The sequence below is a fragment of the Hippocampus guttulatus genome, chromosome 9 (genome assembly GCF_054856545.1).
Source record: "Hippocampus guttulatus isolate MCC_2025c chromosome 9, RoL_Hgut_1.0, whole genome shotgun sequence".
Taxonomy (NCBI): Eukaryota; Metazoa; Chordata; class Actinopteri; order Syngnathiformes; family Syngnathidae; genus Hippocampus; species Hippocampus guttulatus.
In genome coordinates, this window is record NC_141269.1 from 22,310,669 (window position 1) to 22,334,930 (window position 24,262).

Genomic DNA, 24,262 nt, shown 5'->3' on the forward strand with positions numbered 1-24,262 from the left:
TGAGTGAGATGAACCGGAAACATTTGGCAGGTTGTTCGAATTCTTTAAATGCTTTGGAAAGGTAACTCGACACAACCTTTAAGTCACCTTTCGCAAAGGTTACGCTTGACCGCCCATTACAAAAGAAAATGAGAAATCTTACCCACAATGTTTTTCCATCCATCCATTTTGTGATCCGCTTTATCCTCACAAGGGTCGTGGGCGGTACTTGGAGCCTATCCTAGCTGTCTTGGGGCAGTAGGCGGGGGACACCCTGAACGGGTTGCCAGCCAATCGCAGGGCACACACAGACGAACAACCATCCGCACTCACACTCACACACAGGGACAATTTTGAGTTTTCAATCAGCATGCCATGCAAGTTTTTGGAATGTGGGAGGAAACCGGAGTACCCGGAGAAAACCCACGCAGGCCCGGAGAGAACATGTAAACTCCACACAGGAAGGCCGGAACCGGGATCGAACCCATGACCTCTGCACTGTGAGTTCAACGCGCTAACCAGTCGATTACCGGGCTGCCTATAATCTTTTTCAGCAGCGATATTAAAGCAACAGGCCTCTGAATATTCTCATTCATCCAGGTCATTTCATTCTCAGTGCATTAGATCGATTGTAGCTGGATTGTTACAGTTGTCTGAGAAGATGTTTCGCTTGTCATCTTGGCAAGTTTCATCATCAATTCATACAACAAGGAGAGTAGTTTGTGGCTGAGGCAAGGTTTTCCTTGAAATCCTCGTCCCCCGTAAATCATTCGTCCATCGATATTTTTTTTCTCCTTGCATTCTTGTGATGAATAGTGATGAGCGGGGAATTAAAACCAACTGCACATTAGACTCCAGACAATACAGAATAATGCCCAGTTGCGTTATGGCAGCTGCAGATATGTTTGAAAAGAAGTTCAACCAATCCTCCATTCCTTGTCCTCCATTTACGAGGTTACTGTAATTGGGGACACCAGGAAGTCCGTAGCGCAGCCATGGTTTTGTCTTTAAAAATGTTCACCGGAAATGAGGGCTCTGAACTCCTTTCAGCAAACAATTGTACAGATGTGTGGTTGACATAATTTCGAGCCAAGACGTGGAAGCCTTCAATGAGCACATGAATACAGTGTGCAATAACATCAAACTCCTGCATCAGGATGTCAAAAACATTTTGTTTTTTGGACTGTGATGTCCACTTTGGAGACTATTCCATATTGGGGTTGACAGAAAACCCCCACACACGGACCCATACCCGGTCTTAGACTCACACCACTCACTGAAATCCGAACTGCACGTTATCAGAATAAGATAATGTGCAGTTTGGGTAAAGAGAAAGAGAGCACCTGGGCACACAAGGGAGGCTCGCGACACGAAACCACTGTACCCCAGCTGGCCATTTGTAGGGCTGTAAACGATATTCAAATGTCACGATACATGATCCCAATATGAACCTCGGTCCGATAATCATCATAATATTGCGGGGAAGTTAGCAGCATAGAAAAAGCTCACTATACTGTATAGCACAGTATACTGTAAATAACAGTAGTGACAAAGAATTCGGATTGGAATTTTATTGTCAAGTACTCTATTGGCTCATAGCCTGGTCAATGTCGTTCACTAGGCTGCGTTCGGCTGAGAACACTTAATATTGAGGCACTTGCTAATGCACAGACACTTTGTGAATTGAGTCAATTTGTGGAGGAACCGAAACATTCCAAATTCAAATTAAACTGCACCAATCAACTCACCACCAGATGGGGCTGGAAGTGCACCAAAGGAACATAACTTGAGTTATTTGTGAAAAGTTCCAGAAGGAACAAGAGCAAGATGCAATATTGTCATTCAACGTGTATCAGGTTTGGATGTTCGATGAACAAAACATTTCTGTGCACTTCAATCTTGGGAACACCCTGAGGCTGGTACACACCATAGACCAGATATCCTCTTCACAGAAGTCAAGTCAACTGTATTTATAGAGCACTTTCAAACAGCCATCGCTGCATACAAAGTGCTGTACATGGAGCAATACAGAAAAGCAATCTGGTATATGCGCTCGAGTGCAGTGTAACCACCCAACGACTGCCGTTGACAGACAGAGGCCTCTCTGCAAAGGCATCTGAACAACCATGATGACATCATTCGTGGTTGGGGCGTGGCTCCAACTTGAGGCGTAAATAGTTGAGTTTTCCACACCAACTCGGCTTTATGTTGCTTATCTTCTGACAATTGGGGGGGGGGGGGTAAAGTAAAAAGAAAAAACTTACCTTGCCAACAGTTTCACCTGTCACTCCAGCCTTTGTCAGAGCTGTCGCTGTCACCACTTGGCACGTGTCTACATAGAGCTGATCAACAAGTCTCCATGTAAATATTGTCAAATGCAGAAACTTTTGCGAGGGATATTATTTTGAGTAAGGACCATAAATGAAAATAAGCTTGAGACTTGTTTCCTTTAAAAAATTCAGGGGTGGGGGGGGCGAACCGACAAGCAAAATCACCGGGGAGGTACATGCAATCCATGGCAAAGGGACAGAATATCCTATTACAAAAATGGGAATTCTTGTAAAAGACACCTCTTGTGTTTTATTATGAGGCAAATATCTTGCAAGTAAGGCAAAGCTAGAGACAGCTAGAGGCAAAGCTTGGCAGTACTTGCCGTCGTGCAATGACATCAGATGTCCTTTCCTACGTTCGAAAGGAAGTACCGTTTTCATTTGTCTTTGACCTGATGACATATTCCAACAATGGTGAACCAAAGGTGGCGTGAAGGTGAGGAGATTTGACTTTCTGACAAAGCCCTTCGACTCAAGTGGCTTCTACTCTCAGTCGAGTGTGAAGAAGAGTACTGAGTTGTGTGGGGTGATGGTTTTTCTTTTGGGAGGCACCGCTTCTCAAACGACTGTGTGTCTATGAAGTATGAGTCAGAAGTCAAAGCTGTTAGCTCACGCTAATCTGTGCATCCAACAAAACTCTTTGCTTACCACATGGCTTTGACATGCTAGCAAATACATCATAGCCACTGGGCGTGTCGTGTTATGTTATTGATCGTGTTTCAGACCAAGCCATATCTTCAAAGTGTCTCTCTCTCTCTCTCTCTCATTCAACAAAATGTCGGTATAATAAGCCTCTGAATGTATTCTTTTAAATAATTTTGTTATAATACTCACCATTAATGTGAATGGTTTTCCGTTCCTGGGGCGGCCCGGTAGTCCAGTGGCTAGCACGTCGACTTCGCAGTGCAGAGGTACCGGGTTCAATTCCAGCTCCGGCCTCCCTGTGTGGAGTTTGCATGTTCTCCCCGGGCCTGCGTGGGTTTTCTCCGGGTACTCCGGTTTCCTCCCACATTCCAAAAACATGCATGGCAGGCTGATTGAACACTTTAAATTGTCCCTAGGTGTGAATGTGAGCGTGGATGGTTGTTCGTCTCTGTGTGCCCTGCGATTGGCTGGCAACCGATTCAGGGTGTCCCCCGCCCACTGCCCGAAGACAGCTGGGATAGGCTCCAGCACCCCCCGCGAACCTAGTGAGGATCAAGCGGTTCAGAAAATGGATGGATGGATGGTTTTCCGTTCCTCACGATTGCTAAAGATCCAGCAAAACTAGCGGAATTATCGTCAGCTTGCCGGGTCCATACGCGGAGTTGCTGCAGGCTCGCTTGCACGCTTCCTTTCAGGAGTCTCCCGCAGGGTATTTTGAACATAGCATTGCGCATGTCAAAGTGCCGCTTCACATTCGACAGTTTCATCGATGGTATTTTGTCATTGCAAATTCGATACACCGCAGAACCTGTTCTCTCCACAAAGGCGAATCCCTTGCTCCATTCGTCCTGAAGTGTACCTTACTCGTCATCTTTTTTTCTTTTCGCCATCTTATTCATCGAAGGATTAGCTTTGAGCTAATGACCGAGCGGGCTGATTTACCCAGCAATGGCCAATGTAGGCCAGGATCATCCAATGAAAATTGCTGCTGAACAGGACGTGAGCAGTGAAGAATCGATGGATGGATTAAACCAGCGAGAATATTTTGTATTATCTGCGAGCCGGATGCAATCATTAAAAGATGTACACCTGGCTCGCGAGCCATAGGTTCCCGACTCCTGCAATAAAGTGTAGTGTCACGTTTTCAGTTTGCAGTTCAAGAAGAAAAGAGACAAAAGAACGAGCGACTCCACCAGCATCAGAAACATGAAAACCAGATGCGAGACTTACAGCTGCAGTGTGATGCCAACATAAGAGAGCTACAGCAGTTGCAAGTATGGATTGTTTTGATTTTTTTCCTTGTGCAAATATTGACACAATTATACATTGACGCCTTCTGTGTTCACAGAACGAGAAGTGTCATCTGCTGATCGAACACGAGACGCAGAAGCTGAAGGAGCTGGATGAGGAGCATATCGTGGAGCTGAAAGAATGGAGAGAGAAGCTACGGCCCAGAAAGAAGGTGACGCTTGCCCCTGGTGATCATTTTACTTTAAAAAAAAAAAAAAAAAAAAAGTCAGATGTTGAGGCTTCAGATTTTCTAACATTGCAAAGTGCATCCTAAAAGTATTCAGAGCACCTCAATTTTCCCACATTATGACACCACCAATCCAAAACGGAATGCATTTTCTTCATCAAAGTTCTACACACGGCACCCAGTAATGGATAATATGGAATACGGATTTTGTTTTTTTAATAAAAAAAGAGTTAAGCAGAGTTTCGATGGGAGACAATGTTGAGGAAGGTAATGATGAACTTCTTCCATTCATAATCAGACATAACCAAATAATCAGGCCTCCATAATTTGGATGAAGGCTGCTTTGGTTTTATTAGACTTTCAAGAAAAATTTAGATTTTTCCGTATCCTTTTCCAGGTATATGCCTCAAGACAGTTCGGTCTTGGAGGTCTATAAACTTTACCATTGACTTCATGCTTGGCCTGTGCTTGGACATGCGCTGTCAACTGTGGGACCTGAAATAGACAGGTCAAGTGTGTGCCTTTCTAAATCATGTCCAATCAACTGAATTCAAATTAAGCTGTAGTGGTCACAGAAAGATGTTCAACGCTGACAAAAGTAATGAACTATTGACTGAAAAGGACCCGATAAATAGACAATGCCTTTTTTGTGTTGTGGTCATTTGAGTGACCTTTGGGGGGCAGGGGAGGTCTCTCTTTTATTAGCGGAGGGTATGAACAAGTGTTTCCACATTTGTATATACTTCTAAGTCTTTCAAATTTTAAAACCATTTTAGTCTCATTATCATCGTGGGGTGTTGTGCATAAAATTGTGGGAAATGTGAGGAAAAATAAAGTGCTGTGAATACTGTCTGGATGCCCTGAATGCTACACGTAATGCATTCAAGTCGGGAAATTGGAAATACAGTCAAACCTCGGTTTTCGTCCATAATCCGTTCCAGAAGGCTGTTCGAAAACCGAAACCACGCCAATGGAAAGCAACACGAGGAAGCGTCACTTCCTCGTCTACCCGAGGAAGCATCACTTCCTTGCGTAAGGAAGGCGAGAGGAGTCAAATGGTGCATTCAAGTGTGCTCAGTTTGTTCGAGAACCAAAATTTGTTCGTCACCCGAGGCATAAAAAACTCGAAATGTTTTGGTCGAAAACCGAGACATTCGAAAACCGAGGTTTGACTGTACCACACATGGAGGTAACGATAGAGTAGGTAGAGACAAACTATGAATCCTGCGAGGGAAGATATATTCAATATATATGCAGTATTCAGACGTATACACTAACATTAATACCCGTTCAACAAGTAACAAAGAACAAACAAAATCCAAAGAACAGCAAGGAGGAGAAGTTAAAAAATGAAAATCCAAAGAAATGTTGACACTCCGGTTATACATTTCAGCCTTATTAGGCTCCAATAATATTTATACACTGAGTGTGAAATTGAGAAATATGAATTTCATTGTGATATACCGGTACATCGATATGATGATGAATTATAAGATGCCACCACCCAAAATGTAGACCTTATGCAGCATCTATTGACATGCACAAGAATGACTGTACGTTGTTGTTTTTCCTCTTGCGGCCCACAGGCCTTGGAAGAAGAGTTTGCCAGGAAGTTGCAGGAACAGGAAATGTTTTTTAAGATGAGCGGAGAGTCTGAGTGCCTTAACCCCTCCGCACAGAGTCGCATTTCCAAGTTCTACCCAATCCCCAGCGTCCAGTCCACTGGATTCTAGGCCGACCCGCCACTGTCCACACAGCAGATGGACTGATGCAGGTGGGCCTGTGCCTTCCTCTCCTACTTGAGCCACCGGCAGAGGATGGACCAAGTTTTTCCTCTCAGAACACCACTCTTTTCCTGCAGCTATTTATATCGCATTTTATTTCCCCATCTGCCAACTCAGTCATTCAGGCGCAGTAACTTATTGGCTGACATTCTTGGGTTGAAATTATTTTCACAAACAGTCCAGAGCCTGTAAAATTGGAATTTGCAGGCGTTATGGTATGTTGTGCTGCTCCTTTGTTTTATTTTTATTTTTTTCTGGTTTCGACTTTTGCACAAACACACTTATACAATTTGGAAATCACTCAAACAGATTCCTGCAACATTAATTGTTAAAAATTTGGACGAAATCAAAAGATTTCTGTCTTGAATCAATGATGATACACTAAATTCTATTACATACTGTATCCCTATTTTAAAACCTTATCTGGGGTATCTAGTTCTACCAATTGAGCGCTTTGCTCAAAATGCCCCCCCCCCCCCGAATCCCATCCTGTCTCAAGGTATGAGAATTGAGCAGTAAATGGGTGGTGCCATTCTTTTTAGTTATGCAAAACAGTAGAGACAGTGGAGGGAGACATTCTTCTTCTTCAGCTCATGTCCAATAAATGATGGCACTCCTGTATTTTAGCAATAAACCAGCATTTATTCACCAGTAAGTCAGTCAGCATTTTCCCATTATTCAGTTATGGCTAAAAATTATCATTATTCAGGGACAAAGACAAAATGCATCAATTTATTATATGTACATGTTGAGCAGCAACAGCATTCGCCCATGAGTTTACTTAGTTTGTCAAAGAATCAAGTCTCCAAATAAAACGTTTCATTATCAGGTGTGAGTGAATCACCATCTGCTTAGACTTTGGATTCTTTTTGGGGGGGGGGGGTGTTATGCATCCTGAATGCATAAATTGTCTTTGGATTAAAAGAAACAAAAGCTGAGCTCTTTTCATGTTTGTTTGCTTTTTGGTAACTCTGCTATGACATTCATATCGAATGAAGTTCAAGGAAAATGTGGGCCTGACTGGTTTAGGCTTTCTTGATTTATCAGCTCATTTCTTGTTATCTTTCTATGAAGTGTTACTGAAGGTATTTAATAGTAAGGCACAAAAATAAAAGTGGAGTGCTGTGCACCTTTTTACAAGATTACAACTCAGTAGTATTGCTATTCAATAAATCCTGCCACATGCTTATTTTGCTCATTTTGCTACTGCTGAGCATTTCAGAACAACTTAAAACTGTCATTGTGAAATCAATTCTTGAGTCGGTAAATTCATTTTGTTGTAATGTCAATTTAATTATTCCTATCAAAATAATTCATTTTAAAAATAGTTCAGTTTTCATTTGGCCTGAATCATGTAGATTTCCCTTTTTCTGTAAATAAAGTTTCCACTGGAATACAGCTCTGCTTATTCTTGCTTTGAATTTCTTCCTTGAAAAAGAACGGCAATATAGTTTCACCTACTACTGTATATGTGAAAGTCAATAACCTCACAGTGTGTACGCGTGTGTGAAACCCGTACGTAAACCCCAGCTTTGTAAAGTTGGTCCTCTAAATTACGTAATCAAAAGCTACATTCAACTGCACATAAGTACAACATATATACACACTCTGAAAATGATAACACCAGTTTGTTTCATTGCATCGCTGTGTCTAAATTGACACATGTAAAGTCACATTAAAAAGCTTGGGCTATTGGTTTGAAAGTCATTCGGTACAATTCCTACAGCAAAGCGGATACAGTAATGGGAAAAAAAAGAAAATGTAGCATACATTTGCTGTGGCAAAACAAACAAACGTACATGAAAACAATGGCGCACTTTCATCCCCATAGTCATGTGACTCAGACCACAACATGCCTCTTTGCTCTCCTTGAAATCACTGAGTTGTCGCCTGAAAAAGCAAGACTTTATGTCAGATCAAGTTTGCAGTCGGATGTGAAAATGTCTTCACTTTGAATCAATAAAGGCAGCAAGATGAGAAAGAGCACATTGATCATGAACGTCCTCTTATACTGCAACTGTGCCGTGTACATTTCACGAAATTAAATGTTTTCATTTTTTAAAAAATAAGTACTGAAATTGATGATGAATTAAGAGTAAGAACAAAGTCAGATGCAACCACGGTATATCGACACTTAAATTTTGGAGTTGTATGTTGTCCATATGTATGTAGTATGTAGTATGTATTGGTGTATGAGGTTCACTGAAGTCAAAACTCAGCCATAATAATAGTTGGGAGGATATGACAATTGGATGTCACAAATGCCAATCACTCACCTTTTTCTCCCTTGGGTCCTTGCTGGCCTGGATAACCACGGTCACCTGTACCCATACAAATCCAGTCATTAGAGGTGACAATTCAGACCGTTAATAGTCATTTGGTGTCCCAACAGGACTTCCAGTGCTTCCCAATTATTTTCTGTTCTACCGGAAAAGACAGTTCCTGCCCCCTCCCCCGCCAACTCATTTTTTGACCTGAGTCATTGAACCATTTGATTGTGATCATTTGTCTCTCTGTCTCCATCTCTCGCCACCTTTGTTTTCATTGAACTATTTTTCCATGGTTTCTCAGATTTGTTCACTGCACTTCATGGGTAGATTGGGAAATTCACTTCTTTCACGACGCAACACGAATGAGAGTGGGACTGTTTTGAGAGGCAGAGTGCGCTCCCCTTCCATGAATGATTTTTTTTTTTTTTTTTTTTGCTGTTGTTGTGAGTAGCGACACGACTGTAAAGATTAGCTACAGTGGCTCTTTCTGTGACGCCACTAAACATCCACCAATGTCAGAAAAACGTAATAACTTGGCAACCCGAGTTGTGAATGCGGTACAAAAATGATGAATGAGTTTGTTTAAATCCCCCGCCAGCCCACCACAACTGCTTGTTCAGTTTCCATTCATCCTGCCTGATGCTCTGATTTTTCCGAATGCTCCACAAATCTCCTGTTCCATGCTGTGTGGTGCATGCACAATACGCGAAAGAAAAACAAAACCCTTCACTACAATGCTCCCTGCGCACACGCCAACAATGAGCGCACTAATGCCACCTACTGTAGTGGATGTGTAATTACAATTTATTTTCATATGGCAAAAAGCCTGCAGCATTGCACCCCACTATTTGAGAAGGAGCGCTATAGGCCATAATGATTTTCCGGGATGAGGAAGACCCTGAAAAAGGGGCAGTACTTTCAAGAAGCCCAGAAACATGAGCGGCATTTTCTGTTTGGATGACAATAGGCTGTAATTGACTGTATTTCAAACACTACAATAGCTTTTTGGGTACTATTTTGATTAGACATTCTGGTCTTATGCGAAAAGTTAGGGACTCCCACAAAAAAAGAAAAAAAAAAACTACGACAAACGTGAACGGAGAACAAGGTGTGTTTTTGTTTTCTGCCTGAGTATGACTGCAGAGAAAACTGGAAGCAGCAGTCTGAAACACGAAAATGTGGCCTACAAGGCAAGGTTTTGAGTTCTAACTCATCATTTCATGCTTTGTTGAATCACTGCAGTATAACTGCGCAGTGCACATTCATTGTGAACAAAAAGTTCACTTTTCCATGATGACATGTTTAATACATTTCTAATGTGCTTGTGGCTCAAGAAGCAGAGCTGGAGTTTTCCCAGCTGACTTTGGGGCCCAGGCCTGGTCAGCAGTCAATCCCAGAACATATTTAATCTTACTATAAAAACTACTTTCTTAATGGTAACTACGGAGAAAGTAGTGCATCATTATTTTGGAATCAAATGTGTACCTCTGTCTCCTTTAGGGCCTGGAAATCCTATTTCCCCTTTTTGTCCTGTTCTCCCTGGTGCTCCGACAATGGCACCGTGTACTGTAGGAGAAATGCGCAAGTGTCAAGTTTTGCGCTTGAATATCATTCAGTTCTTGCATTGAAGAAAAGCAATCATTTACCTCTGATGAATTCCACTAAATCAGTGACATTTTCTTGGGAGCCAAACACTCGGCTGTATCCGGGAGCTCCTGGAGGCCCGGGCAGTCCTGGTGGTCCTTGAGCAGTGCGGTCATAGCTGCTCCATCTACTGTCACCAATCAGACCGTGTGCTACAAAAACAGTTGATTGCCGTGGAAAATGTCAATGTTTGGCATTCATTGTTTTCACATCATTTGCCAATGGTCGGCATGGGATTTCTTACATTGGAGGTATTCCACAAGATGTGTGTAATTCCCACTGAAACCAAAGCCTTGACTGTGGCCCGGCCCACCTGGAGGACCAGGTGGGCCTTGGGGTCCTTGGAAGATGTGATTGCTGTAGTCCCTGATGATGTCGTGTAACACACCGTTAGCTGAAAGAGAGAGAAAGTGGTTTTGGTGTATCGTGAAGATGAAATTGTATCTAATAAAACTTGCTGAGGCTTGACTTCTATGACTTTATTACTTCGTTAGTCATGACGAGCATAAAATACATGCGGCCTGCTGTTTAATGTGTGCCACACAAACGACCGCAGAAGGCTTGAACAAAGCATTGACAGTGATAAGGCCAAACAAAAAAGATAGTGTGTTTCCGGTAACATGAAATTTCAGCATAGGGTCGGTAGGTCGGACAAAGTTTTTTTTTTTTAATCTTTTTTTTCCCATCAAAAATGTAAACAAAATAACCATAAAACATAAAACAAGAAGACATTAAACCCGCCGCTGCGCGGCCGGCGCCGCCGCCACCTATTTAGTTTTCTCCCCGCTCCGGACTCGGGGGGCCGGGGCGAGCCGCCGCCTCCGCCGACGTCCTCCTCCGCCCTCGGTGTTTACTCGGCCCGTGGTGTTCATCAAATAGTTCGCAGATTTTTTTTTCGATACATCAATGGATGCTATTTTCTTAACATTACGGTGCGAGCATGCAACTGTAACACAGAAAACGCAGTTTAAACTGTCGTCGCAGATCGCGGCCGCCACCATGTTTCAACGTTGTTGACAGACGACAGGGCAAACGACGCACCCGCTCAACTTGAATATCGCGAGAGTTTGCACCGATGTAAACCCTCCACACAAAAATGTAGAGGGTTGTTTGAAAAAAAATGCCGACCGTAAAGTTTTTTTTCGACGTAGAAATTCTCGGTCAGCCGGGTTACCGGAAACACACTACTTTTTTTCTACGCCTAATTTTACAGTTTACCGCCAGCGAGTCCCAGGCACTCGCTGATCATAAAAGTATGAGTCCCAAATTTCGAATTCTGAAATGGTCTACTTCTTCAATTGCATATGATAATAACACAAACAACAACATATACATACAATTATAAACAAATCCTGCAAAAAATTTAATAATTCAGTAGCAGGCCTGAGGATTTCGGAAATTCACGGTTACCCAATGGGAAACCACGGTAACTACGTAATTTTGGGTTCCGTAAACGTTCATCATGGGAACCCATTTTTTTATCTTCACTGATATTCATAATCAAGAATTCTGATTATGCTCAAAAGTATAATGTTTCAAGGGTAAATGTTTGAAAACTATGCATTAACAATGAACATTACATCAGCAGCCGTGTACTTTAAAAAATAAATGGATCAAAATATGATGTACTCATATGGCATCATTAATACAGCATACCACAAAATCTGAGTATTTTTTTCCAATCTCACACTGCAAAGATTAATTTACTGTTAATCATTAAGACAGATAAGTATTGATGTGGCTTGAGATCCTCTTCCCAAAACGATGCATGTGTAATCTACTATCAGTTTGACGAAATAATCTAACACACGTCATCATGAGTTCTACCAACAGTTAACATTAGCATTGCTACACCTTGTGACGAATGTTTTATTCATAAAGTTACCATGCTACAACCAGTAAATTATAGATTAACCACTACTGTTTCATAATATTTTTCATAGCAATTAGCCTATAGATCTAATGACCAACTTGCCTCGTAATTGCGCCTCTCGTCGTATCTTGCTCTCGTGTTCTGTGCATACGTCACAGGTGAGTTTAGTGATACGCCCTTTGGACGATTCATACGAAAAATCAGACTGGCATTCCCATTTCTTAAATGTCGTAATTAGTAGTCCTTTGTGAGTTTTTTCGCCGCCATCTCAAACTTTCATCCGCGCGAAGTAAATTAGAGGAAACACACTCACACACCACACCACAAACACACACAGGCGCAGTGAAATCGCGTTGATCACACTGGAGAGATTCGATCGCGTACAGTCAACTCGTGTGTGGTGACTTTTATGGTTAAACGATTTTTCGGTACCGTCAAAATGACGCCACGGAAACGACACGCTACCGGTAACGACAGTTACCGTGAAATCCTCTGGCCTGCCGAAGTTTTTATTTTTTATTTTTATTACAATTATTTTTTTGACTGAGAAATTTCCTTGCGTCCCAAAAACGCACATTATTTGGAAATGTGCGTCCCACGCGAAAATTATGCGTCTAGGACGCGACGCAGAGGTAACAAGATGGCTGATTGATCAGTCACAATCCACTTACATCTTATGTATTCCACCAGATCTGTTGCGTTCCCATGAGTGCCAAGCCAAAGCATGGACCCTGGAGGTCCAGGAGGCCCAGGTGGTCCTCTGACTCCCTGCCCAGCATGGCCATATTGATCTCTCCCAGAGTCATAGAGCAGACCTTGGGCTGTGGATTACATGTCCAGACGGTTTGACAAAGCACCCTTGAGTGGAATGCTGCGGTTCCCATCTTTTTCTCGACTACAACAGTATTTTACGTAAAACATCCTCAAGTTTGATGGAAATCCCAGCGGAAAGAGCCTTGTTATTTTGCATCAAAATTGGAGGTGGGGGGGGACGACATCTGTTGACTCACATTTGAGGTACGCCACCACATCCACAACATTATCTTGAGAACTAAACCATTGGCTGTATCCAGGAGTTCCCGGAGGACCAGGAGGTCCCGGAGGCCCTTGGACAGCACCACCAGATTCCCTCCCAACATCCCGGAGCAGGCCCTGGGCTGCATGCGGACAGAGTTGACGAGACCAATAGACATGAAAATAATTTCATTCCATCGTATCGTACATGACGTGATGTTGTTCTTGTTTGTCACCACCTACATTTGATATAATCTGTTACTCGGACAGCCATACTGGAGTAGTCTCCGGTGTCCAGGTTCCAGTTTCTACCACCAGATACGCCTGAATCTCCCTTTTCTCCCGGGGGTCCAGGAGGGCCGGGTGGACCAGGAATGCCAAACATACCTCCTCTTGTCCTGTCACCTTAGGACAGTTCCCAAATTGTATAGCATTATTTACAAAGCCATGCTTCACAAAAAACAAAAAACAAAAAGGCTTGTACTCACTGCTGACATATTCCCGCCTATCTGCTCTGATCGTCTCACCGGTGACACCTTCAATGTAGGTAAGTTCGGTGCTGGTACCAGGTGGACCCATAGGTCCAGGGGGACCAGGTGGACCTGGAAGACCTCGGCCGGCAATACCTTTTGGAAGCACAATGTTGGATGGCACATGTCGGTGAAGTATTTATCTAAGTGAGTGATGCTGTTGGGGTTTTTTTGTATTCTCACACTCACTTTGCAAGTATTCACGAACATCTGAGCTCAAGTAGTTTCCACTTCCTGGTGCTCCAGGTGGTCCAGGTGGACCGGGTACACCGGGTGGCCCCTGGGGTCCAACAGCAGTATGATACTCAGCTGATTGGGCATTAAAAATAAATCTCCGTTAGTAGAAAAAAAGACCACGTGATGGAATAAATGTCAATCAATGTTTCGTCTTACATGAGAAGCCGTATCCTTGTCCAGATACGCCCACCATGCCCCTTTCTAATGGCAGAAATGAGTCACAGTTCGACAAAATGATGTTATCACGCAATAACTCTTAAATGTTAAACGAAGGAGGTGTTCTCAAATTCTTTTGTGTTTTTATGTGATGACAGCTGACAAGATTTTGATTGTACCTTTCATCAGACTGAGGGCACGTTCAGCTACCTCCTGCATGCCAAATCTATAGCTTCCATGACCTGGTGCTCCAGGGGGCCCTGGTGGGCCAGGAGGACCAGCAACATACCTTCTCACGTCATCTCCTGCAACCAAACAATTATACGCATATGTTGCTGTCAAACATGCTTTTAAGGCATTTTTCACAATAGAACAGTTTCGTAAGACCTACGCTGTAAAATGGCGATGAGGTCATCAACAGAAATGGAGCCGCTCTGAAGAGTCAGACCAAGAGAACTGGAGGTCCCACTATTTCCTCTGCCTTGACCTGGATCATTGAACAGATATTTGTCCGAACTTAACCCCGGTTCACATGGTCAGTATTGAAATGACTGCAATTAACACACGTGCTGTTGATAATGTCAACCGCTTTGTTATCTTTAGTACAACAGTTATTCATCTTATGCGGAACCGAGTTACAGTACAACGAAGTAGCCCTCTGCTATAGTATCTTCATTTGGTAGGTAGCGTTGCTCAGAACAGTGCTTGGCAATGAAGCAGAAGTTCAGAACATTCAGAGAGATATCATATTTTCACAACCACAAGGCGCACTTAAAAGTCTTACATTTTCTCCAAAATGGACGCGGCGCTTAATAATGTGTGGTTGACTTATGCATGCGGCAAGTTCCAAAATCTGTGAATGCTGTTGTGCGACTTAACTAATTCACTCCCAAAAACGTTTTTAAACGTCTTTTCAGACTTGGTCCAGAATTGGCTGGTGCTGAATTGAGTTAAATGAGGGGTCTGCTTGACTGACTGATGTTGTGCCGACATACTGCTCATACTGTATAGAGGAAAGGCGGACGGAACTAAGGACGACTTCCGGACGTTAAAGTGGGAAGGATGGGCGTGAAAGAGGACGCTAAAGGCACGCTGCCAGTATGTGTGGTACGTTCATTGGGCAAAATAACATCCCAAAAATGGCACCTACGAAGAGACACACTTATAAAGCACAGTTTAAACTGCAAGGTATCAGTTACGCGGAGGACCATGGGAATCAAGCAGCCAGGAGAGAATTCAAGTGCTTGGTGCTTTCATTTTATGAAATGGCGCCATCTATCCATCCGGGCAAGGACGACCGTGGCACAGCAACAACCGGTGGATTACAACCGGCGGAAAACTGGCCATCTTCTGCTCCTACTGAGGTCAATAGTGTCATGTTCTGCATTACATTAACTCATTCAGTACCAGCCAATTCTGGACCAAGTCTGAATAGACGTTTAAAAAGGTCTTTGGGAGTGAATGAGTTAAATAACAACGCTTTCTTGGAGATTATAATCCTTCATTGTACTGCTCTATCGGCATCACTTGGCTTCAATTGCTCAGACTGAGAGGCAGCACTGGGCAAGTTACACCACAATTTGTGAATGTATTGTGGATGCTTGGGCTGTTGTTCGCACCGTTGTTCGAGCTTTCGCAAAAGCTCATTTCTGAGAAGCCACACGTAAACGAGATTGACTCTGATAAAGACGAGAGGGAACCGGGCATGTTTGACAGAGAATTTGCCAAGCTGTTCATTTCGGATACAGAAGATGTGGACTTTGATGGATTTGTGGATGAGGATTAAAAAAAAAATTTTTAAAAACGAGTACATTGTTAAATACTTCAATAAAGTAAAACCAAACTGAGTTTTGTTTGTGTAGCATGCATGTACACCAGTGCATGCTCGCGTATTTTTTAAAATAGCATATGTTTTACCATGCCTGCATCCAATAATACAACGCGACTTGTGTAAGTGTTAAATACGGAAATAGCACCCATAACTGACACTACGCCTTACAATACGGTGCGCCATATGGTTGTGAAAATACCGTATTCTTTCGCATCAAATATAATAATTCAAGAAATAACAAGACAAGAGTGTTATCCATACTCTGAATGTAGGCAATGACTCGGGTTGCGACATCATCCACCATCTCGGCACCTGAGGCCGCTGAGACTCCTGGAGGCCCTGGAGGCCCCGGAGGCCCCGTCAGGTACTGCTTCAAATTTCCACCTATATGTCAAAACAGTTTGATGGGATTAGTCACTAAGCACAATGTAGTAATAGACAATGGACCATTGGAAACAAAAACATGTCCTCACTCTGGATGTACTCTGCAATGTACTGGCCCATTTCACTTGAACCTGACGCACTCCAACCTCTTCCAGGTGGACCTGGCGGTCCAGGAGGTCCGGGTAATCCTCGTCTTGATGTGCCCCCTTGTACAAACAAAGATTTTGCTAAAATGCAGAAAAATGCTCCCAGTATACCGCAGCTGTTCCTCAGCTCAGGTGCGGACATTTTTAGATGGGTACAGACTCTGACTCTTTATGGGAAGCCTGGCATTGTCCGACACCTTTTGCCACCATCAAACTCCTGGAAAAATTGTTCTGCTTGCCAAGAGCGCCAGTCTTAAATTCAACACTTCACAACACAAGTGTGTTATTTTCATATTAATTGCTAGTTTATGGCAAGCCATTGGAGAATTTCTTCGACATCCCACTTGTGGGCTGAATTGTCCACATACTAGTAAGACAGTTCAACACACGAGTATAATGTGTAATAATCAACATCATCAATCGTTACATGTGATTTAGTTGATGGCATGGTTATGAAAGGTTTTGATATGGATATGAACTGTGGTATACTTTACATATCAGTTATGTATTTGAATTATCTTACCGAGAGAGACTCCAGAGAATCCGGAATCACCTGTGAGAAATGCACAAATGTTTTCGTTTTTGATGATCTCTTTGGTGTGCTTTGAAACCTTCATACAGTGTAGCAGCGGTTCGCAAGCTTTTTTACCCTGAGTACCTCCTCAAAAAAATACTTGGCTCAGCAATGACCACCAATAGTCCCAAAATTCAATTTCTATAACGGTATTTATTTTAAAATTAAATACAACAGAATTGTTGTTAACAAATGGACTGTTATTATTTCAGAAAAAAAAGTTGTGACATGCACAGTGTATTCAATTCAGTGATTGTTTTTCGTATACCACAAGAGGGAGCCTGCATACCACAACTGGTACTCAGAGCTGAGTTCACTGCCAACATACAGCGCTTGTGTCTCAAAATACATACAGCGAGTCAAAGCAAAAAAAATGGCCGAACGATGGCTCATATCTTGGAAAAACCTGAAAGTCGATTCACTCATATATCAAGGCACCACTGTACAAACCTGACTGCTATTACCTGGTTCTCCTGGAGTTCCTGCCAAACCTGGCTGACCTGCTTCTCCTGTAACAAGTCAAATGGGATGTAAGCTGTATTATTTTAGCACATTTTAAAAGTATACTCGTCATGTCGGTACAGTACGCGTGTTCATCGATTTCATACCTTGGTAACCTCGGAGTCCTCGCTCACCTAATCGTGATGATGAGAAACATGTTACATAGGAATCAAAGTATCCTCATCTCCTCCTTAAATTAAATAGGCATTCATCCATTGCACATAGAGCTGTCATCCATGAATAGTTCAATGCACAAACTTTGGAACAAATTTCAGATGACTCAAAAATTCATTTTCCCCTCAGCATTACTGCTTGGTTTGGTGTCTAAAAATAAAAAAAAAGGCAACCAGAATGTACCATCACTGTTCCACTGGTTTTCCCAGCACCGTACTGTAATACATTACACAATAGCATTGGCAGGATGGAGCTAGTTTCTGATGTTGTCCGCTAATCGGTTGCCAGTGACTTTTCCTTTCCTTGTAAGAATTGAATTGAAACAGGAAGAACCCAAAATATGACAATTTAAAAATGACAATGAATTATATCAGGACACAGAACTGTTAACTAAACTGCAGCGCATGTTTGGAACGTGGCTTAATTTAAAAATATAGATGTACCCTGTGGGCCCTGGGGTCCAGGAGGTCCAGGTGGTCCTGGTGGTCCAGCAAAGAAGGTTCCTAAAACAAGAAAAAAAAAGTGTGTGTATGTGTGTGATTATTCTTGTTTTTAAAAAATAAAATAAAAAGTTCTCCTCCAACCTGATGAAGGGACAAAGTTGCCAGCCTCTCCTTTTGGCCCTGCGGGTCCAGGTGCTCCAATACCTGTCAAACCCATTCCAGGTCAAGAACGAATCTAAAATAAAAAAGTCCATGTTTCCGTACCTGGCTCTCCAGGCGGACCTCTACGCCCAGGTAGACCTTGTCTTGACTCACCTATGGTGACAACAAAAAAGGAATCATCATCAATATATCTTCTACATCGCTTGCAAACACTCATCGCATCCTGTGAACGTAATAGAGCATCCAAAGTCAGACCTTTTGACCATGGTAGTGGAAAATAATGTAAAATGAATTACTTGGTCCTGACCTCATATAATTTTGAAAAAAAAAATTTCAGTGATGATTTAAGAAAATAAAATCATCACTGTAAAAAGTTTCTATGGTATGGTGACGGAAAGTTTTATTTTACTGTCTTCTGTGCAATTACCGAATAAATTCAATTCAATCAATCAATCGATCAATCAATAAATCAACCAAACAATTAACACAAAGAAGTAAAAGCTTGACATGCAGAATGGAGAGGGAACAGGAAATTATGACTGGAATTCAAGAGTTTGTATTGTATAATGCAGGAACAGCATATTTGCAGTCTGCGTAAATGCAAATCTTTGCTGATCAGCAAAATCCTTTTCCTATATACCGGTAATTGTAAGTTCTACAGAGTGGTGTCACAAAAATAGAAAAGCACTACACTTGTAATCCTTTAGATCTGGGGTGTCAAATTCATTTTAGTCGCGGGCCAATTTGGAGTTGAGTCTTCCCTCGGAGGGCCGTTGTGACATTGAAACCACAAAACGATTACTTGTACACAACCAATGAATAGCTTACTAGTTTTGAAATCAGTCAAGTCAATTCTAATAGTTTGTTCAATTATTGTTCAAGTGAGTGGAAACCGGGTAACAAAATCATTGCAAAATCTCAACGTTATTGATTACACATGACAATTTGACAATTTCGGTACAGATTTTAGCAAGTTGACACATGTGATTTGCTTTCGCGGGCCACATAAAATGATCTGGCAGGCCGGATCTGGCCCCCAGGCCTTAAGTTTGACAGCTGTGCTTTAGATGGTCATTGATTGAGTTGCTAAGGTTAAACATAAGTCCTGCCCCATGATGGTTTGAACTCCACATTTTGTTTCGTTTTTCAAGTTTTTGAAGCATATTTTTCACAAGGGCATCATCAGATCAGCGAGGTATTGTTAAATCTGTCCGTCTCACAGGTTTGGGGTTCGAAATTCAGCTCGGTGTGTGAGGTGGGTATGTTCTCGCCATGTTTCCTTTCTGGCTTTCTTTCCATATCTCAAAAACATGCCCCTTTAATTGAAGACCCCAAATTGTCCAAAAGTGCAAATGTATATCTGTATTTGTGTTGCGGTTGAATGGCGACCAGCCAAGCGTTTAACACACATCTCCACCAAGGTTATAATAGTTAATGAAAACTAACAAAATAACTACAACTAAAATTAACCCCCCCAAAAAACATGTAACAACAGGACCCATAATAACAGAACCCCCACCCCCCCAAAAAAACAAAAAGAAAAATGTGCTTTTGCAAAAGGATCACTGAAACTAAAATGATCTACCTGTATAACTATAGTGTACTGTAAAATTCCTTTGTTTTTGTCATTGAGCATTTTTGGGTTCATTTTAAAAGATATTTATTTTCGTTTGGTAATTGCACTTAAGTTATTAGACAATACTTCGAGACCCTTTTTTTCATCTTAGACTCGACAAATATGCCATATAAAAAACCCCCAATAAAATTAATACGAAGTTATAAGTCATAAAAGCTCAACTAAAACAAAGCATTTTCAAAAAATCAAAACTAATAAATCCGCTCAAAAAAATAATTATAACTCACCGAAGTTTCAAAAAAAAAGTCAAAATGAAATGAAAAACAACTCTGATGAAAAGTCCAAAATTATTATAATCTTGCACCTTGCCTGAAACCAGCCAGCTCACACATGATCCTAAAACCAGTAAATAGGAGGGATGGATGGATGGATGGATGGAAAATGGTTTTGCGGAACTCCAAACTGTAACTACACTTATTGAGACACTCGACTTTTGAGGTTCTGGACCTACCAGGAGGACCTTGAAGACCTGGAGCTCCCGGTGGGCCTGGCGGTCCTGGAGGGCCCGTCACCCCAGCCGATGAAGACAGACCTGTTTGTAAAGTATCATGAAGCTCAGTTCTACAAATGTAACATTTTAATATTGATGAAGGCTTTGGGTGGTACTAGAACCAAGGAAACGGGTGCAGTACTTACTACCAGTTCGTGTTGAACTGACAGTTTCTGAACGTGTGACGCTGATGCCAGCTTCTCCTCTCTCACCTCTATCCCCTTTTTCTCCTCGGTCTCCTTTTAGACCTTAACAATTATATCATAGAACTCTTACAAGAATGACAAGGGTATACTGCACAGAAATGGCTCAATCTTGTCGTTCTCTGTCATCATTTCAAACCCCTTAGCATGCTTAATATTCCAAAGACGTATTGTGTTCTACCAGGGTTTCCAGTTGGACCGATGGGACCAGACAAACCAGGAACTCCAGCAGGACCCGGAGGTCCAGTCGGTCCTGGTGGTCCAGGGATGGCGACCGTGTCTGAGCCAGCTTGAAACCAATTCAGAGACAAACAATATTTACACTTTGAATTGCTTCCTCTTTCTGTTTGCGGCATCGTAAAGTCTTACCTGCAGAAATGACTTGACCAGCTGGACCCATTTCACCTGAAAGAACGATTTTACATGTCTTTATCAAAAGCATGTGTACAATTATACACCGTATTATTCGCACTATAAAGCGCACGTAAAAGCATTCAATTTTCTCAAAAGCCGACAGTGCGCATTATGCGCCCGATAGAAAGAGCCTGTAACTCTTTTTATATTCCCATTGAGTTGTTTCCCTGTCGTGTTCCGATGCCATCTAGTGGTGATTATTAGCAGGAACCAATTGTAACCTAAAAGGGTACTGTACTGCCCGACACTAACTGACAAATGCCAAAACACACTCTATCAGAAAACTACTTTGTGAGCCATTATGAAATGAAGATAATACCAAATGCATAGTTAATTACTGGCTAAACAAAGGAAGACGGACATAAGCAAGACTTCTAAGGATATTTAGCCCCTTGCGGATGTGAGCCCAGGAGGTTTGTGTGTCTTTTTCTTGAATCAACTGTCTCCATCACTTTCGTCTTTCATTTTTTTGTCATGCCATTTCTATTTATATATTTCATGTCCGTGGTTGTGACCAGTTCTCATTGTTACAGCTGCAGAGGTTGTGAAGGCTCTATATAAATAAAACTGTATTGTATTGTATTTCCTTTAGTGTAGCACCATCTACTGGATGCATAGCGCAACCACCACCACCACTATTGTAGCTTCTATTCTATGCGCCTTACTATGCAGTGCGCTCTATATACGAAAACAGTTTTAAAACAGGCCATTCATTGAAGGTGCACCTTGTAATCCTAGGAGCCTTATATTGCAGAAAATGTGTTAATTGGATATGAGAAAAAGAATGCACAACTTGCATTTATGAAGCCATTCTACTCTAAGTTTTGTCATGTTGCCCCGCTGAAACAGTCACACAATTACAATATAAACATTGTCCGTATTTTTTAATAGAAAGAAAAACACCCCTCAATCGCACTTTCATGATACGGGAGAGGGAGCGATTGCTTTTGTCTTTTACCTTTTGCACCAGGCTGTCCTGGGATTCCAGGAACACCTGCAGAAATGGATCGTTGGGAATCATTTCAAAAATTATATCCTTTGGAATTGTTCAGAGGCGTTATAGATTCGTATTGGGATAGTTTTCACACCTGGTGGGCCTTGATTTCCTGGAGGACCTGAAAAATGTAAGTATTTGGTATTTGTCAAGGCAATGGAATAAAATTGCAATTGTGGGGCAAAAAGGAACAAGATGTGTTTATAATAGATTTGACAGTGTGGGCACCTGAAAGACCGTCATTTCCAGGAAGCCCAGCTGATCCCCTCGCCCCAGATGGTCCCATTGAACCTGCCTCGCCTGCAATTTATACACAGGCTGTTTAACCCTTTCAGGGACAGCGGTTACGACAGTGGACAGCTTGTCAGGTTATCAGGTTACAGGATGCATGAAAGAGTTAATAAAGGAAAATAGCACAGCGATAGTGGGGTGTTCCCCAGCAGCTTCTTGGTAAGTTTGGGAATGGAAAAATATCCATCCCTTTTCTGATCTGCTTTATCCTCACAACGGTCGCGGGGAGTGCTGGAGCCTATTCCAGCCGGCTTCAGGCAGCAGGCGGGGGACACCCTGAACCAGTTGCCAGCCAATAGCAGGGCACACAGAGACGAACAACCATCCACGCCCACACTCACACCTAGGGACAATTTTTGAGTGTTCAATCAGCCTGCCATGCATGTTTTTGCAATGTGGGAGGAAATCGCAGTACTCTGAGAAAACCCACAGAGGCCCGGGGAGAACATGCAAACTCCACACAGGAAAGCCGGCGCCAGGCCATCCACTCTTTATTGAAATGTAAAATGTTGGTTAATTATTTTTATTTGAATGTCTGAATATATGACATTATGTCTGAATATATTATGTCAAGGCATTTTCCACAAGTTGCGCAATACTTTTGAAGATAATTTGGGGTTTTATTTTTATTTTTTGCTCACCTGCATTTCCCTTGGAGCCCTTTTGTCCCTCTCTTCCAGGTTCACCTTTAAAAACACATCAGTCAAACAAAAGTCCCTTTTTCTTGAGCCAAAAAAGTGTTGTTCCGTGTGATCATTGACATTAGCATAATCTCGGGTATCAAAAGATTTTAGTTCATGAATAAATTGCCATAAATGACCTTCCTTAGCCATGCAAACTGAGCGTAAAGGACATTAGAAGGTGTTCTTCATACTTTTGAAAAACAATCACTTGAGTAACACAAGTGTCCATGTGCTTGCAGTATATTCAGCAACTGAGGTTCGCAGAGATGTTCCGTACCTGCTGGGCCACGAGGTCCCCTCTCTCCCAAGGCCCCTTTGATTCCTGGCAAGCCCGGTGTTCCTGATGTGTCAGTTCACATCATACAAAGTTGTCTTTAGTTTAATACTACACTTGGCTCATCAAATATTGTTGACAGTATACACAGATTCAGTAGGTTCATATACGAGTACCGAAAGGAATATGAATGCAATATAATTGCTTGGAGCAAACCTTTTTGTCCTGGATATCCATTGTTACCCTGAGAACCCTTTGGACCAAGAGCACCTGGAGACAAATATTATTCTGATGAATATTCGGTCGAAATCGTATATTCTATACAACTGAACTAAATGCAACAATCAATAAACTATGACTCGTAAACTGATCGAAGGCCTTCCTGCCCATCATTGCTGCCTCTGCACATAGTTCCTGTGAAGTCAAAATTATTGCTGAAGAACAAATGATGTGCTTCAACTCGTAATGAAAGTGTTTACATTGCCATTATCGTACATTTTTTTTCCCCATGATTAGTGAGTTAATGTATTACTTGAGGTCAATCACGGATATTTACAGTTCCGCTTACCTTTCAGCCCCACTTGTCCAGGAGCCCCAACTGGTCCCGGATCGCCATGAGATCCTGTCCAAATGGGTTTCAGTATTAAAGAGCGAACAACAAAACATTAAACAGGATGAAGATTCAGCCCTGTTTACCTTTCTCTCCTTTCTGTCCAAAACCCGGTAGTCCAGGCACTCCTGATGGCCCATCCAATCCCTTTGGACCTGGTAATCCCTGAAGACCTGGATCACCTATTCACACACAATATTTTATATACTTTCTAGGGAAAACAAATTGCTGTTCCCATCCAAAGTATGAACGGCATGTTGTAATTTTCCTTTCACTCTGTAAACTTAAATACAGTCAAACCGTGTTACAACGTACCTTGACGGACATAATGAATCTGTACGTTGTAATGGCAGTTTGCGAGATTTGCTTCCGTTTACCACCCATTTTCAGACCATGTGCACAGGACTGCGCCGTCCCTCCGGACGTACAACAATGTATGACATGATCAGTGGTGTTGTTAAGCAACGGACGGGAATCCCGGTTGTACATTTTGTTCATAAGCGAGGTCGCGAC

General features: G+C 42.2%; 2 protein-coding genes across 2 annotated transcripts in view; one reads left to right on the forward strand and one right to left on the reverse strand.

The window, feature by feature from the left end:
- Nucleotides 1–7,613, forward strand: part of LOC147200760 (STE20-like serine/threonine-protein kinase) — a 29,918-nt gene extending 22,305 nt beyond the window's left edge. Inside the window, exons 16-18 of the mRNA XM_086119438.1 lie at nt 4,103–4,228; nt 4,303–4,416; nt 6,018–7,613. Of these exons, the coding sequence (XP_085975564.1) occupies nt 4,103–4,228; nt 4,303–4,416; nt 6,018–6,164 (387 nt within the window). The 3' untranslated portion in view covers nt 6,165–7,613. The remainder of the gene's footprint in view (nt 1–4,102; nt 4,229–4,302; nt 4,417–6,017) is intronic.
- An 86-nt stretch (nt 7,614–7,699) lies between these two features.
- The window catches only part of LOC147200761 (uncharacterized), a 30,418-nt gene continuing 13,855 nt past the window's right edge, over nt 7,700–24,262 (reverse strand). Inside the window, exons 20-52 of the mRNA XM_086119446.1 lie at nt 23,836–23,931; nt 23,708–23,761; nt 23,356–23,409; nt 23,143–23,205; nt 22,824–22,868; nt 22,120–22,191; nt 21,986–22,012; nt 21,856–21,891; nt 20,853–20,888; nt 20,665–20,772; nt 20,427–20,528; nt 20,242–20,322; nt 18,257–18,307; nt 18,134–18,196; nt 17,993–18,052; nt 17,483–17,509; nt 17,339–17,383; nt 16,824–16,853; nt 16,244–16,360; nt 16,032–16,154; nt 14,331–14,426; nt 14,119–14,244; nt 13,940–13,984; nt 13,736–13,855; nt 13,505–13,642; nt 13,260–13,421; nt 13,013–13,159; nt 12,674–12,823; nt 10,374–10,523; nt 10,132–10,281; nt 9,971–10,051; nt 8,492–8,536; nt 7,700–8,105 (exon numbers count right to left, since the gene is read on the reverse strand). Coding sequence (XP_085975572.1) covers nt 8,056–8,105; nt 8,492–8,536; nt 9,971–10,051; nt 10,132–10,281; nt 10,374–10,523; nt 12,674–12,823; nt 13,013–13,159; nt 13,260–13,421; nt 13,505–13,642; nt 13,736–13,855; nt 13,940–13,984; nt 14,119–14,244; nt 14,331–14,426; nt 16,032–16,154; nt 16,244–16,360; nt 16,824–16,853; nt 17,339–17,383; nt 17,483–17,509; nt 17,993–18,052; nt 18,134–18,196; nt 18,257–18,307; nt 20,242–20,322; nt 20,427–20,528; nt 20,665–20,772; nt 20,853–20,888; nt 21,856–21,891; nt 21,986–22,012; nt 22,120–22,191; nt 22,824–22,868; nt 23,143–23,205; nt 23,356–23,409; nt 23,708–23,761; nt 23,836–23,931 — 2,750 coding nt within the window. The 3' untranslated portion in view covers nt 7,700–8,055. The remainder of the gene's footprint in view (nt 8,106–8,491; nt 8,537–9,970; nt 10,052–10,131; nt 10,282–10,373; nt 10,524–12,673; nt 12,824–13,012; nt 13,160–13,259; nt 13,422–13,504; nt 13,643–13,735; nt 13,856–13,939; nt 13,985–14,118; nt 14,245–14,330; nt 14,427–16,031; nt 16,155–16,243; nt 16,361–16,823; nt 16,854–17,338; nt 17,384–17,482; nt 17,510–17,992; nt 18,053–18,133; nt 18,197–18,256; nt 18,308–20,241; nt 20,323–20,426; nt 20,529–20,664; nt 20,773–20,852; nt 20,889–21,855; nt 21,892–21,985; nt 22,013–22,119; nt 22,192–22,823; nt 22,869–23,142; nt 23,206–23,355; nt 23,410–23,707; nt 23,762–23,835; nt 23,932–24,262) is intronic.